The sequence below is a fragment of the Fusarium sambucinum genome, chromosome III (genome assembly GCF_050947815.1).
Source record: "Fusarium sambucinum isolate potato_lamoka chromosome III, whole genome shotgun sequence".
NCBI classification, from domain to species: domain Eukaryota; kingdom Fungi; phylum Ascomycota; class Sordariomycetes; order Hypocreales; family Nectriaceae; genus Fusarium; species Fusarium sambucinum.
The window spans coordinates 838,134-855,160 of NC_139292.1; the positions used below are offsets into that span (position 1 = coordinate 838,134).

At 34.2% G+C, this 17,027-nt stretch overlaps 3 protein-coding genes across 3 annotated transcripts; 2 read left to right on the forward strand and 1 right to left on the reverse strand.

Moving 5' to 3' along the window:
- Positions 1-8,156: 8,156 nt before the first annotated feature.
- FSST1_010463 (B-box zinc finger protein) lies at positions 8,157-9,209 on the forward strand (the record flags this gene model as incomplete). The annotated part of the gene is made up of 2 exons (XM_083233499.1): positions 8,157-8,245; positions 8,294-9,209. 2 exons carry the CDS (start codon positions 8,157-8,159, stop codon positions 9,207-9,209), a joined length of 1,005 nt encoding a protein of 334 aa, XP_083080159.1.
- Positions 9,210-9,359: 150 nt separating this feature from the next.
- Positions 9,360-11,147, reverse strand: FSST1_010464 (uncharacterized protein; the record flags this gene model as incomplete). The annotated part of the gene is made up of 1 exon (XM_083233500.1): positions 9,360-11,147. The coding sequence occupies one exon, from the start codon at positions 11,145-11,147 to the stop codon at positions 9,360-9,362; it is 1,788 nt and encodes a 595-aa protein (XP_083080160.1).
- Positions 11,148-11,649: 502 nt separating this feature from the next.
- FSST1_010465 (cleavage/polyadenylation factor CFT1) lies at positions 11,650-16,109 on the forward strand (the record flags this gene model as incomplete). The annotated part of the gene is made up of 5 exons (XM_083233501.1): positions 11,650-13,726; positions 13,772-14,079; positions 14,124-14,297; positions 14,341-15,583; positions 15,631-16,109. The coding sequence occupies 5 exons, from the start codon at positions 11,650-11,652 to the stop codon at positions 16,107-16,109; spliced, it is 4,281 nt and encodes a 1,426-aa protein (XP_083080161.1).
- Positions 16,110-17,027: the final 918 nt, after the last annotated feature.

The window sequence follows — 17,027 nt, forward strand, 5'->3', positions numbered from 1 at the left end:
TGTTAACATTTGCATAGCCCTGATTGGCTGAGCTTGCATTATATAATTCGGCTGCTCTATTACCTAAAATAGCAAGCTAATTCCCCTCCTTTTATAGAAAAAATAAGGCTTTTTTAATTCTCTTTTTTATACTTTATTTAGTAAAAATAGCTGCTAATAATAATTATAAGCCTAAGTAAAAGTAATTCTAGAAACTTATACTACTTTAACCTTTAATTTAAATAAATTATTATTTTTAATTTATTTTAAGTATTAAATTTATCCTTTTTAATACTTTTTCTTTTAATAGAATATAATTTTCTCTATATTACTATTTTTAATTATAGCTATTTAATTTATTACTTTTAATTTTAAGCTTAAGGAAATATTATACTTTAAAAAGGGTATTTAATAGTAATATTAGCTTTAATATATTTAAATTAAATTTAATACTATTAATACCTAGGTATATATTAACTTAAGTTTCTTTAATAAAAAAGCTAATTAAATAAAGCCTCTTAAGGCTATTTTAATTATTAATTATAAAGATAAATACTTTATTAAGTATATAATAAAGGCTATTAATATTATAAAGCTTTATATTATTTATTTAAATAATATAGATTTTCTTAAGAATAATTTAAAGCTTTTTAAGCTTACTTTTAATAAAGTTAATTATAAATATATTATATTTTAAAAGATTAATATATTTAAATAAAATAAGTATTTTATTTAAAAGATTAAAAATAAAAAGGTCTATACTTTCTTATAGTTAATAATTAATAAAGGAATATTTAATATTATACTTAAAAAAGTAAAAGAAAAATATCTTAAGGGTTATATTCTATATTATATTATAAAAAGACTTAAAAAGTATTTTACTCCTTAAGCTATAAGTATTATTATTTATACTTATAAAGTATATAATATATATATAAAAAAGGTAAAAAGTATATATATTAATTCTAATAAATAGCTTAATAAATAGTATATAGTTTATTATTATATTATATAATATAAAGCTTTTAAAATCTAAGGAAATTAAATTACTTTTAATTTCCTTATAGTAATTTAAGCTTAAATTATACCTAGCTAAATATAATAAATACTTTATATTATTAATTTTAATAAAAATAAAGTTAATATTAAATTAATTAATTAATATATAAATAAGCTTAATATTATTATTAAGTAAGCTTTAAGTACTATATATTATATTATATTTATTATACTTAATAATATACTTAACCCTAAAGAGAATAAAATTAAAAAGCCTTAATTTTAAATAAAATGCCTTTACTTATAAAATTATCTTTAATATATAGAGAATTATAATATCTTAAAAAAAGTATTTTTTTATAAGAAAATAAAGCTCTTTAAAGGAATAATTAAAAAAGAAATTCTTAAGATTTAAAAGGTAATATTAACTAAGTATTATAACCTTAAAGTAAAGCTTATAAAGAAAAAGATAATAATCCCTAGCCTAAGTAATAACTTAAGCTAATCTAGCTTTATAAGTAATATTAATTAAAATAAAATACTTTAATATTTTATTACTTTTAATTTAAATCTCTTTAAAGAATATAACTTTTTTATTTATTTAAATAGCTATAGCTAAGGATCTTTCTCTAAGAATATTATTTTTAATACTTATAGCTTTATATATTTTATTAATTTAATTAATAAGCTTATTATTTATACTTTTATACCTTTTAATAAAAGTAAAGTAATTTAAGTAAAAGTATTATTATTCTTAATTATTAGTTATAGCTAAAAGGTAATTATTAAAATACTTAATAGTATTAATAAGAAATATATTAAGAGTATTATTTTTAAAAATATTTAAGTTATTAATAGATTTTATATAAATATTATATTAAAGGTATTATTATAGAAAAAAAAGCTTTAATATATAGACTTTAATTATATACTATACTTTAATATATTAAAAAATAGTATTATTATTATTAATCTTAATTATTATTTTAATTTAATATTCCTTTAATATAAACCTATTTACTCTTATTTTAATAATAATTAAATAATACTTTATAATAATATTCTAATTATATAATTACTAATATTCTTTATTATTATATATACCTAATAATATAATTATACTTAATATATATAAGATTAAGTATAACTATATATTAACTTAAACTTACTTTAATACTTAAAAGTAAATTATTTTAATAAAGATACTTTAAAGAAGCTTATAAATAATACTTATAGTATTTAAATTAATAAGATAAAGGATATTAATTATAAAATCTATACCTAAGTAAAAGTAATTTAAATAATTAATAAAAAATCCCTTAAATAATATTTACCTAGACTATTTTAATATATCTTTTAAGATCTTTAAGACTATAAAAAAGGCTATAATAGAAATTAATAGCTATTAATAATTAAAAATAAATATAGCAATTATTTATATACTTTGCCTTTTCTAAATAAGAGTATAGCTTTTATTCTTAAGGTATTTTAATTTTATAATAAGTAAGTTAAATAATAATTTAGCCTTATTATTTATATTATTTACTATAATAATAAAATAGCTATAATTTATATATTAGGGAATATAGTATTATAAGCTTAAATATACTTTAAAGGGATAATTTTTAAATATCCTCTATTATATACTTATAAGCTAAATAGAGTAATTAAGATAGCTAATAAAATTATAATAATAAAGTTAAATATTATATTAAATAGAGTAAGGCTTTTATTAAAGCTATAGCCTAAGAATATTATAGTAGCAGTTTATTTATTTAATTAAAGCCTTTAGTAAGCTAATAATAATATATTCTTATTAAAAGCTTTAGAGTTTTAATTTAGAAATTATACTCTATTACTAATAAAGGAGTATATAATTAACCTCTGCCTTAATTAAATAGGCATTTATATATATAATTATAAGGCCTATCTATTAAAGAAAAATAAGGAAGCTAATAAATAAAAAAAGGTATTTAAAATAAGCCCTAGAGTATATATTAAGTATTTTATAGGCTATATAGTATATAATATATACTGAATTTAAGTATTTTAGCTTAAAAAGGTAATTATATTAAGGAATATAATATTTAATAAAATAACCTTTTATTAACCTAATAAATTAAATATAATAAAGCTTTTATTAATAAAATTAAAAAATTAAATTAAATTAATTATAATATTAAAATATAATATCCTCTTAAATATATATAATTAGCTAATTTAAAAATAGTTAATAGGCTTAAACTTAAGGATAGAAATATATAATCTATATAAGTAGCTACTTAAAGAAAATATAATTACTATTAAACTAAATATAAATTACTTACTTATATATATAATAAATTAAATACTAATAAGACTTTAAATACCTTAATAAACCCTAGAGCCTAGTATATAGTATAGGGATATAAGTAATACTTATAAAAGTAAAAATACTAAAGAAATTAACTCTTTAAAGCAGTATTTAATATTAATAAATATATTATAAGCTAGAATAAATAATAATTTCCTTAAGAATAAATAAATAAATAAAGAAACTAATATAATAGGCTTATTATTATAAATAAGTAATATTTTATTTATTTATAAAGAAATAAGAGATTTAAATAGAAATACTTAAGGAATAGGTAAAGCTAAAGCTAAGTTTTTATTAAGTATTAAATATAGCCTATAGATAATAATAAGAAAGTTATTACTATTAATAATAATATAAGCTCTAGATAATTTAATTAAGCCTTTTAAAGTATAGATTATACTTAATTTAAAAGGAAATTATAATTACTTAAAGTAGCCTTTAGCCTAATTATAAGGTTAACTAAGGGGATTAAGAAATAAGGTAAATTATATTTTAGCTTAAGAATTAATATATTAAAATATATAAATTTAAGAAGCTAAAAAGTAAAGGTATAGTATTACCTTTAATTAATAATTATATAAGCTTTATAGAGATTTAGTTAATATTTTCTTTATACTTAATTAATTAAAAAAAGTATATAAAAATCTTAATAAGCTTAAAATAGTATTTATTATAATTCTTTATATAGCTAATAGGAAAAAAAGTAATCCTTAAGTAGGGATTATAATAATAGCTACTTTTAAGGATAACTAGAAATATTATTAGGATAGCCTTTTATTTATATTAAAGATATAAAAATAGCTTAAAAAGTATTAATTTACTATACTATTTAAGTAAGCAGTATATATAGAGATTATAAAGCTTCTTAAAAAGAAGACCTAGAGAAAGGTTAAGTAGGAAAAAGCTATAATTAAGCCTTTACTAATAAAGTAAATATTTATATATAAATATAATTAAAATAGGTTTTTACTATACTATAAAGTATAGATTATAGTATATAAAAACTTCTAAGATATAATACTTAAAAGTATATATATAGTAATACTTATAGTATACTCTTTTTACCTAATAATAGCTTTAATTATTTAATTTAATCTTAAAATTAAGTAATTAAATATTAAGAATATATTTATAAATATATAAAGATAATAAAGTAGTTTTTATATATTTTATTACTTTTCCCTAGGATTTAAAGAATATAATTTTATCCTTAAGATTAATTAAGCTTTCTATAAGTTTAAAGATTTACTTAAGCTCTAGTTTAATATATTTACTGCTAAATTATATAAATTTAGACTTAAATAAAGTATAAAAGAATCCTACTCTTTTTATAATTTAAAGAGAAAAGTATACTTAATTTTCTTTATTAATAATATCTTAATCTTTTATTATAAAAATAACTTAAATACTGCTTTAAAGCTTATTAAATACTTAAAAAGAAGTAAAAGATTTAAATTTATATATAACTTAAAAGCTAAGTAATTTCTTAGTATTAAGATTATTAGAGATTAGCTAAATTATATTATCTCTCTATATTATAATTTATATATTAAGAAAATAGTAATTAAATTTAATTAAAATACTTAGAATAGTTTCTCTTTAACCTTAATCTTATAGGTAAAGCTTTTACCTTATAAAAACTAAGTATTACCTAATAAGATAAAAAAATATTAAAAAATTATTAAATCCTTGCTTTATATAGCAGTTATATTATAACTTAATATTGCCTTTATAGCTAGCTTATTATTATAATTCCTTACTAATTTAAATGCTTATTATAAAAAAGCTACTCTTTAAGTAATTTATTATCTTTACTTTATAAGATTTAATAGCTTAATTTATAGTAAATATAATAAGCTATAAGCTCTTATTATTATAAGTAATACTTTATTTACTAATAATATAAATATATAGAAATTATTATAAGGCTATTTTATAAGCTTATTTAAAGGAATAATTTATTAAAAAGTATTAAAGTAATTAATAATAATAACTTTAACTATTAAAGCTAAACTATTTACTTTAAAATATATAGTAAAAGAAATAATAAAAATAAAGTGCCTTTTCTAAGATTTATATTTTAATTTAAAGTTACTTTATAATATTAAATATAATAATTAATAAACTATTAAACTTATAATTAATTAAAGCTTTTAAATAACTATAAGGTTTTATTATATTAATATTTAAAGTATATAGTTAAAGTAAAAGTATTTAAAAAAGTTATTTAAAGTTATATATTTACTAATAGCTAATATACTAGCAGATAGGCTTATAAAAGTATTATTATAATAATAATTTAAGCACTTTAAAGAGTTTTTAAATATATTATAGGTTATTATAAAGCAAGGAAATAAAAAGTAAAAAGTATTAAAATATATAAAAAGATATATTTATTTACTTTCCTTATATTAAAAGGAAAAAATAGCTTAAATACCTTAATATAATATATATATAAAAACTAAATGCTAAAGTATATAAAAAAAAGAAAATTAATATACTTAATAGATATTTATAGCTATAGCTAAGGTTATAATAAAGCTATAACTTTAGCTATAATAATATAAAAAAAAGTATTAAAGGTAATATTACTAGTAAGGCTATTTATAATATTAATTTATATATAATACTTAAGGAATATAATATTAAACTTATATTTAAATAGTAAAAGTAATAGCCTTAATAGAAAAAGAGAGAACTTTATAGCCTAGAAGGCCTAGAATAATAAAGGCTTACTTTATTATATTAAAGTAATATAAAGAGGTAAATCCCTCTTTAAATAAGGGTAAAAGCCTCTTAATACTTTTCTTAAGCTTTTTCTTTTCTTATATTATTAAGTTAGCTTATATATTAATAAGGTAAGCTTAATTAAGTAAAAAAAGAAAAAAAAGAAGCTTTATTTATATTATTAAGCTTATTAAGCTTATCTAAGGTAAGGATATTACTTTTTACCTTATTAGCTATATTAGCTAGCTAATAGATTAAAAGATTAAGTTAAAAAGGCTTAAAAGTATAATTTAAGTTAATAAGAAGCTTAATTAAAGAAAATAAAGTATATTTATATAGCCTTATAATTATAATTACTTAAGAAATATAGTATATAATACTAAGAACTATTAAAAATAGTATAATAGTAAAGCAGATCCTTTTTAATTTCTATAAAAAGACTATAGAAGTACCTTAAATAAGGCATAGAAAACTGCTTACTAATAAAATTAATAGGGGGCTAATGCCTTAAAAGGTATAATAGGCAAGGAATAGAGGCTATTTAAAGTATTAAATTATATAAATTAAGCTTAAATTATAGTATTAAAGCTTATAGGCAGAGGCAGCAGTAATAGTCTTAATAGTAGTAGCAGAGGTATTAATAAGCTGCGCTAATTACTAATATATTACTTATATAATATATATAGTAGCTATATATATAGTATTCCTTTACTTTTTATTAAATTACTTAAGAGTTAGCTATTATAAGATATTATAAGCTTAAAGAGCTTTAACTTATAAGGCAATAGGCAATAGAAATACTAAAGGTATAAGTAAATAATTAAATTCTAGCCTATAATATATTAATATTATAAATATTAAGTATATACTTTATTAAGTAATATAAGGCATTATAATAAGCTTATTATTATAAAAATATAATTAAAAAAAAAAAAAAAGAGGAATTTTTTATATAAAAAGTATATACTTATAGCTATATTATAGCGCTATATTTTATAATTATAAGGTTATTTACTTTATTATTATTTAATAAATATCTATTTTATTTATATTATAGCTAGCTAAATGCTTTATTAAATATATTTTAAAGTATTTTAAAGCTTTATTATTTATTTAAATGCCTATAATATTAGTATTTAAATAGGGGATATATTAATATTTATATAGCCTTAATTAGCTAAGCTTATATTATATAATTCGGCTACTTTATTACCTAAAATAATAAGCTAATTCCCCTCTTTTTATAGAAAAAATAAGGCTCTTTTAATCCTCTTTTCTATGCCCTATCTGGTGAAAATAGCTGCTGACAACATTAATACATTTATTAAAGATTCGTCATGCCGGTCAGACCTCATTCCTTTAATTGCTTCTTTAGTGCTGTGATTGACGACGATAGCGACTAGATAAGGGGCGTGATGCACTAAAATAGGTACCGGTCCAGGCACTGATCCACTATCGAATTTCAGGGGTCAAACAGCACCGGTTAGTGGGCAACAGAACCTAAAGTTAGTTCCTAAACTTTAGGGTGTCAAAATAAATGACCTAAGAGCATGGTCTAAATACCATAAACTGATCTACTAATTTTGTCTTTGATCTCGCGTTGGTATGGCTTGCGTATGTTAAGCCGTCAGCATGCAGACGCGCGTCGTATGATTAAATCCTGCTCGCTCACTACATCACAGTCTATGCCGGTCAAAGTTTGAAAGGATTCAGTGCCAAGAGATCAGGATCAAGGGATATTGTTGATCAAGTCATTATTACCACATAGATTGACGAGTAACTTTATTCAGCTTCTGTCGCAAGGGTCCTGCACCATCAGATAATGAAGCCATCATGAACTGAAGACAGAATATTATAAAAAACAATTCAAAGTCTGAATCTCTATCATTGATGTATTCACACCAAGACTCTTCTTTTCAAGTCCAATACTTGGCATCACCATCTCAAGTCATTCTCCCGTATAGCCAAGACGATGAAGACCATGCCCCGCCCCCGCTACACGTCAGAGCCTCAATCTCTCTTCACCACGACATCATCTCTCAACGTCAGGCAATCAATCTAAACTCTACCGACAACATCTTTGAACAAACTCACAATGCCCAACGATCTCGACAAGTCTCTCCTCGATCGCTTAGATGCCCTCCGAGGCAAAAGCGCAGGATCCGACAAACCCGTTTCAACAGAGTAAACTTATCCCCAACCTCATATCACTCTCAAACTAACATTATTCAGAATAAATGTCGATCTTATTGAGAGGAAGAAGACTCCTACTCGTGAAGATACACTAACCGCTCGTCTCAAGTCCTTGCGAGAACGCAGCGATGAACCATCTCCACCAGCTCAAAAGTCCTCAAAGCACAAACCTCAACCTGAGAGTACGACCCAAAAGGAACTCCCCAAAGATGATGAGGATGAATCCATGTTTCAGACAGATGATCAAACGCTAGAGGAACTTCTAGGCGACGTTAAGCCAGAAGAAGGTTTCAGCGCAGAACCAGACGATGCACAGGTCAAAGCCCTACTAGAACAACTTGCAGACGCGATACCAAAAGACACCGACGAAAAACAAGATGACTCGGATGATTCTGATGGAGAAGCCATGAACAAAGACGTCGATCAAGTCGTCGCTCGCTTTCGCGATGAGGTAGAAGTAGAAGCTGCTCTCGCCAAGACGAATCCAGAACCGACGTCTGACTCTGAACCCAACGATACAGAGACGGATATCGCACTTCCAGAAGTTCCCTCTGACCTCAACGAGATTCCTTCCTCGGCTCGTGCAGGCAGCGCAGATATAGACGACATAACCGCTCGTCTCGCTGCTTTGCGCGCCCCATCTCCGGATGCAGAATCATCCTTTGCTTTACCATCCGTCCCAACGTCCAAACCCTCAGGAAAACCGGTAAATCGTCTGACTACACGTACAAACTACGCCGACGACGATGTGGAAAGTTGGTGTACTGTTTGTCTTGAGGATGCAACACTACGATGTCCTGAGTGCGACGATGACGTTTACTGTACGCGATGTTGGTACGAGATGCATCGTGGACCACAGGCTGGATTCGACGAGAGAAGTCACAAAGCGGTGCAATTCACAAAAGATAAAAAGACGGAGAAGAAGGAAAAGAAAAAGGTAGCACTCGGAGCATAATAAATTCAGGTTCATAGCTATTCTTTCCCAAAACAAGTGCGTAAAGACAGATACCCAAGCCAATTAACAAACTCCAAAACATCAATGTTGTTGCGCTTAACAATACCTCCATCAATCTGAAAACTTAAACTATTTTATACGTAAAACCAATCAAGCAGCGGATTGTGATCCGTTGCCGTTATTTGTCGAGTCATTTCCTGAGCTGCCGACCTTTCCTCTGACGTCTTGCCATGTAGCACCAAAGCGTCTACCAGTAGACGCGAGGAGACTTTCTTCCTCATCTGCTTCGGCTTCCTCATCAATTTGAGAAAGGTCGAGCTTGGGTGTGCGGAAGAGCGCTGTGACGAAGACAACAAGGAATACACCAAGGAAGGCAAACTGGGCCCAGAAGTCAACCAGACCAAAGAATGGCCATGTGATGGTGATGCGGTTGAGGAACGTTGACATCACTGATGGGGTACAAACATCCTTGGCATGCTTGTACTTGAGTGCCTCGGAACAAGCGTGAATCATGTCTGAGTGGTCTCTACAGTCGGGTTGCTCTCCGGGATGAGCCGGCTCGTTGGTGCAGAAGGTCTGAGTTCCATAGGTAGAATATTGGGGTGCGACAAGCATGGCAATACCGTAGTTCATAGCCAAGATGATCAATCCCAACATAACAGTGGCAATCAAAAGAGCTTGAGGCGCTGTTCTACCCTTGCGAATCTGGAAGATGCGAACCCAGAGGAATCGGATTCCGACGGTCGCAATGCCCGAGATAGAGCTGCTGAAGAAGAAGAGCACAAGCAAAGCCATGAGGATATAGTCGACAGGGAAAGCCTTGGCAGCCTTGACAAAGATAAAGTTCATGGGCTGGAAAACATGAATCTGACCCAGAATGTAACCACACTTTTGCTTACAGACCGAGTTCTTGGCCTTGTCAATGCCGGTGATGAGCATAGACACCCAGATAAGAACAGAAAGGAGCAGTAGAAGGATTCCGCCGATAAGCTTGACAGGTCGAAAGACGGCGCACACCTTGAGCCAAGCCCGATAGACCTTGCTGTGGCCTTCACCCTGAGCTTCAGCTGCGAGTCTTTCACGTCGGACCAGTGTCTGTTCCTCTCTGACCAAAGCATCCAACTCGCGTTGATCCTTTCGGGACATTTCCTCTTGTCGGCCGGCGTTGCGCATCTCGATCTGTCGCTGACGTTCACGGTTCTGTTCCAGTTGAGAAGTGGTTGACTGATGAAGTTGAGGGGCCGAGATTGAAGGTGCAGCCTTGATGAAGGAAATTGGGAGAAGAGCGAGACCAGCACCGGTGTAGACAACGTAGAGTAAAGTACCCATCGTGAGTAACAAACCCAAGGCAAAAGTCAAGGCCTTTTCGCCATGGTTTTGAGCAACGAGCTTCTTGAAGTAGTCGAGATCCCAGTGGGACTGAGAGCTGTCGCCAGCTGCAGGGACGAAGAATCCTAACAAGAACAGAACCACGACGAATGCAACGAAGAAGAGGGTATACTTGGCTGCGGCCAGGAAGCGGCTGCCCAGTGTTCGGCCCTCCTCCTCTACCTCAATCTCGTCATACTCCTCATGCCAGAAGTAGGCAAAAGGAATAACGATCAGACAGAGAATCGCATCGAAGCTGTACAAGCTATAGTAGACGACCTTGAGAGTGTAGAGAATGCTATCGATACGTTCGGGAGTGGCCCAATCTTTCTTGGCACCAAGCGTTGCAGAGGCAGTGGCAGAAACGAGGGCGATATCGACGGGTAGTAGTAGGACCGTAGCGAGCAGGGAAGTCAAGCTGACAATAGCGACGATACTGACGACGGCGGATCGTTCACGGGGAGTTTGCCATGTGAATGTGGTGATGATGGCTGCAATCAGGCAAAGGCCTACAGCGACGGCATAAGCGACCCAGATCAAACTGGTCTGGACGAGGCCTGCGTGGGCCATGATGAATAGTAGCGACGCTGAATCTCTAACAAAGATCAACAATGCAGTTGTAGCTACTAAACTAGGTCGCGACCGTGGCGGATTTGGTGGCAGATCGCGGGGATTTAAAGGGAGATCTATCAAAACAAGGGTGACGTCGCTAAAGAAGCGGGATAAATCGGTGTAGCAACGTGATGAGTTTTACTCAATCAGAGAAGAGCAAGTTGATAGAAAACAAGATTCGATCGTATTGATTGTTAGCTCAAAGCTCGACCTTAAGCAGTTGTTTCGTGACGCAATCTATACGCTAGCGTTACTCAAGTGGGTTTACTCTGTACATACCTCCCTGTTGTTTTAGAGATCTCCACTGTATTACAGCGGACTATCCGGAGGACGGGTCACTGATAATCCGTCCTGAGCTTAAGCTCTACTCTTTTGGGTCAATTCAATACAAGCATCGCGAACCGTAACAACGGTCAACCCAATTCTTTTCTCTCGACCGCAATAGAATGGTCTCGCTGAAATGCAGGCCTACACCGAGCTCGCAGCTCCTTCAGCTGTCACGCACTCCTTAATCGTATCTCTTACTTCAGCTACAGCAAACAATCTTGTTGTCGCAAAAGGATCCCTACTCCAAATCTTTACAACAAAGACCATATCCGCCGAATTCGATCCCGAGAACCAACCTGCTCAACCTACAAAGCCTGAACCCGAATTCGATCACCGCGCAAACGATGATGATGGTCTTGAGTCGTCTTTTCTTGGCGGCGAGTCAATGATTGTCAAGACCGATCGAGCAAACAACACAAAGCTAGTCCTTGTCGCAGAGCTTCCACTTGCCGGAGCAATCACTGGTCTGGCCAAGGTCAAGACCAAACACTCAAAATGTGGTGGTGAAGCTCTATTGATAGCATACAAGGCTGCCAAGCTATGTATGGCTGTATGGGACCCTGAGAAGAGTACCCTGGAGACTATTTCTATCCACTACTACGAAAAAGAAGAGCTACATGGTGCGCCATGGGAAGTTTCCTTTGACGAGTATGCGAATTACCTTGAAGCAGATCCTAGCAGTCGATGCGCTGCCTTTCAATTCGGTTCGCGCAATATCGCTATTCTACCATTCCGGCAGGCGGAAGAAGATTTAGAGATGGATGATTGGGATGAGGATCTCGACGGGCCACGGCCTGTCAAGGAGACTGCTACAGTCGCCAATGGAGATAGCGACACATTAGAACCACCATATACACCATCTTTTGTCCTCCGTCTTCCGCTTCTTGATCCCAGTCTGCTTCATCCCGTGCACTTTGCTTTTTTGCATGAGTACAGAGAACCGACATTTGGTATCCTGTCGTCTAGTCAGGAACGAGCGCACTCCCTTGGGCAAAAAGATCATCTTACATACAAGGTGTTTACGCTAGACCTTCAACAACGAGCTTCAACGACTATCCTCTCTGTTACCGACCTTCCTCGAGATTTGTTCAAGATTCTCGCTTTGCCGGCGCCAGTTGGTGGTGCTTTGCTCATCGGAGAGAACGAGCTGATCCATGTTGATCAGTCGGGTAAAGCCAATGGTGTTGCTGTGAACTCAATGGCTCGACAGATTACATCTTTTAGTCTGACAGACCAAGCGGATTTGAACCTACGATTAGAGCACTGTGTTGTTGAGAAATTACATATCGAAAACGGCGAATTGTTACTCGTTCTCAACGATGGTCAAATTGCTATTGTGTCATTCCAAATCGATGGTCGAACAGTCTCTGGACTCAGCATCAAGATGGTCACAGACGAAAACGGAGGCAATGTCCTCAAGAGCCGAGCATCCACAGCATCCAAGCTTGGCAAGAATGCTTTCTTTATCGGTAGTGAGATGGGTGACTCTGTGGTGCTGGGCTGGACAAGGAAGATGGGACAAGAAAAGAGAAGGAAACCTCGTCTAATTGATACCGACATTGCGCTTGACGTGGACGAGCTGGATCTTGAAGATGACGACGATGAGGATGATGATCTTTACGGTACTGAGTCTGCGGCTACGAAACCAGCTCAGGCACTCAGCGGAGGAGGCAGATCAGGCGAATTGAGCTTCCGCATCCACGATACCCTTCTCAGCATTGCGCCAATTAAGGACCTAACTCCTGGAAAAGCATCATTTCTTCCTGACAGCGAAGAAATGACTCTTTCGGATGGTGTTGTGTCTGATCTTCACCTTGCGTGCATCGTTGGACGAGGAAAGGCTGGCTCACTAGCCATTCTCAACCGAAACATCCAACCCAAGATCATTGGACGATTCGAATTCCCAGAGGCTCGAGGATTCTGGACCATGTCTGTCAACAAACCACTGCCTAAAGCGCTTGGAGGAAACGCCGGTGTTGGCGATGAGTACGAGGCTTTTGCGCAACACGATAAATACATGATTGTGGCAAAGGTCGATCTCGACGGTTACGAGACATCAGACGTGTATGCCCTTACTGGCGCAGGATTCGAAACGCTAAAGGATACCGAGTTTGACCCTGCGGCTGGATTTACTGTGGAGGCTGGGACAATGGGCAAGCAGATGAGAATCATTCAGGTACTCAAGTCTGAAGTTCGATCCTACGATGGAGGTGAGTTGTTCTTCCAGTAATTGATACATATACTGACATTTCCAGATCTTGGGCTTACTCAGATTCTGCCTATGCTGGACGAGGAGACCGGCGCAGAACCAAGAGTCACAAGCGCCAGCATTGTTGATCCCTACCTACTCCTCATTCGTGATGACAGCAGTCTTATGCTAGCTCAAATCGACAGCAACAATGAGCTCGAAGAGGTGGAAAAGATGGATGCTACATTACAAAACACAAAGTGGCATGCTGGATGCCTGTACGCTGACACAAAGGGCGGTTTCCAACTCAATGCCAGCGATAAGGAGACCGAGAAGATCATGATGTTTTTGCTCAGCTCTACGGGTGCACTACATGTAAGTGTCGTCGTTCATCGCGTTAGCAGCTACTGACTTTATAGGTGTACGCTCTCCCTGATCTCTCAAAGCCCGTTTACGTTGCTGAAGGTCTCTCTTACGTGCCTCCTCACTTATCGGCTGATTACACACTTCGACGAGGTTTAGCAAAGGAGACTCTGCGTGAGATCTTGGTAGCTGACCTTGGCGACATCGTTTCTCAATCTCCATACCTCATCGTAAGTCCCCTCCACACTTGTTAGATCAATCTAACATCATTAGCTCCGCAACCAATCCGACGACCTCACCATCTACGAACCTATCCGTCATATAAGACCCGGTGAAAGCAACTTCTCTTCCGCACTCAGCTTCAAAAAGACGTCCAACGTAACATTAGCTACAACACCCGCCCAAACAGAACAAGACGACGATGTAGAGCAACCCCGTTTCATGCCCATGCGCAGATGCGCAAACATCAACGGCTACAGCACCGTTTTTATCCCTGGCTCCTCACCAAGCTTCGTCCTGAAGTCCAGCAAAAGTATTCCTCGCGTCATCGGCCTTCAAGGCCTCGGTATCCGCGGTATGAGCTCGTTTCACACAGAGGGTTGTGATCGTGGCTTCATTTACTCAGACGACAAGGGCATCGCGCGTGTCACTCAGTTCCCGTCGGACACCAACTTTACTGAACTCGGCATCTCGGTCAAGAAAGTCCCTCTGGGATCTGACGTTCGTGGTATCGCATATCATCAACCCACCGGTGCTTACATCGCAGGCTGTATGATAAGCGAACCTTTTGAGCTTCCCAAAGACGATGACTATCACAAGGAGTGGGCTAAGGAAACACTCTCTTTCCCTCCAACTATGCCCCGTGGTGTCTTGAAGCTTATTAGTCCCATCACCTGGACAGTCATTCACGACATTGAGCTTGAGTCTTGTGAATCAATCGAATGCATGAAGACTCTACACCTCGAAGTCTCAGAAGATACAAAAGAACGTCGCTTCCTCGTCGCAGTCGGTACGGCCGTGTCAAAGGGTGAAGATCTCCCTATCCGTGGTCGCGTACACGTCTTTGACATTGTAACCGTCATCCCCGAGCCCGGCAAGCCAGAAACAAACAGACGTCTCAAAGCCATCGCTCGCGAAGATATTCCCCGCGGTGGCGTGACTGCCATTTCAGAAATCGGTACTCAAGGTCTTATGCTCGTCGCCCAGGGTCAAAAGTGTATGGTTAGAGGTCTCAAGGAGGACGGATCCCTTCTTCCAGTCGCTTTTCTAGACATGAGCTGTCATGTATCCAGCGCGCGCGAACTTTCTCGCACTGGTCTTTGTCTTATGGCTGATGCTTTCAAGGGCGTGTGGTTTGCTGGTTATACCGAGGAACCTTATACTTTCAAGGTTCTGGGTAAAAGTCATGGGAGATTACCAGTTGTGGTGGCGGATTTTCTTCCTGATGGTGATGATCTTGCTATTGTTGCGGCGGATGTAGATGGTGATTTGCATATCCTCGAGTTCAACCCCGAGCGTAAGTTCTCCTACAACATTAACAAAAACATGCTAACATTGATACAGACCCCAAATCTCTTCAAGGACATCTTCTTCTCCACCGCACATCCTTCTCCGTCTCTCCAAACCCCCCATCAACAACTCTTCTCCTCCCACGAACAACACCCCCTAGCCAACCAACTTCTCAAGACCCCCCACACGTTCTTCTCCTCGCATCCTCCTCAGGCCACTTATCCAGCCTAATCTCTCTCCCCGAGACAGCATACCGCCGTCTCCTTTCCGTAACAAACCAGCTCCTTCCCGCACTGACACCACACGGTGGACTCAACGCCAAAGCGCATAGGTTGCCTGACGGAATACGACCTGTAGGCGTTGAAGCAGCGGGTGGAAGAGCGATTGTTGATGGAGCTGTTTTAGCGAGGTGGGCTGAGTTGAGCGCTGCAAAGAGGGCTGAGATTGCGGGCAAGGGTGGCTATGATGGTGTTGAGGAGTTGAGAGAGGAGTTGGAAGGTGTGTTGGGATGGAGTGGTTTGTCGTATTTTTAAATGGAGAGCATACATAGTTTATCGTAATATTGGGACAATAGAATACCTGTTACATTTCGAAATACCATGAATTTCTGAATACTTTCAAGGACTCAGTTCATCTGATGCCTGTATGGGATCAGTTGTCATCATCGTCCTTGTCATATTTCCCCCAGTACCCACGTTTTGAATGAGCACTCATATCAACGCTTTTCTGGTTTTGAAACCACATCTGATGAGGAAAGATTTGATCCTGAAGGGCGGGGGGTTTCTCGTTTATTTGTACTTTTCCTCACGTGATGATGATACGCAATCAACTCCAGCACTAACTTTTTACCAAACTTTCTCTCATACATTTGCAGCATAATAAATAACTTTGCTCCAACACCTTGATCTGATCAACCTTTTCACATGCCTTCACGCAAAACTATAGATCGTCATTCAGAGTCTCGGCGACCCTCGCCCCATCTTCAGCTTCCCTAAACTACCCCGATTATTAGCTTTATCTGGATGCTAAGGTTTTGTTGATGGAGGTTCCTCACGAAATAATTTTATCCCTTCTGGAATTAGAAGTTTTCTGGTTCAGATGAAGCAGCCTTATGTCTTTTTCAATTTTGGTTACTGATTCAAACTAACTACCTGGAGATCACCAGAGCCAGATTATTACATTAACCATTGTCTTTTACATCTCTTGCTGATGGAACATCAGTTTGATCTAGCATCATATAGGTAGGCAAGCCCATGGGCTTCCATCCATACCTGTTATGCAAGGTGTAACATACCTATTGTATGGCGTACGCTCAGGTGTCAAACTGCCTACTAGGGAAAGTGGTAAGGTCACTGTGAACTGATATAGCCCACCAAAGACGCATCAGGTCAAATGCAGCAATACCTTGATGTTCATTCATTACCTTTTGTGCTGTTCTATTCCATATGATA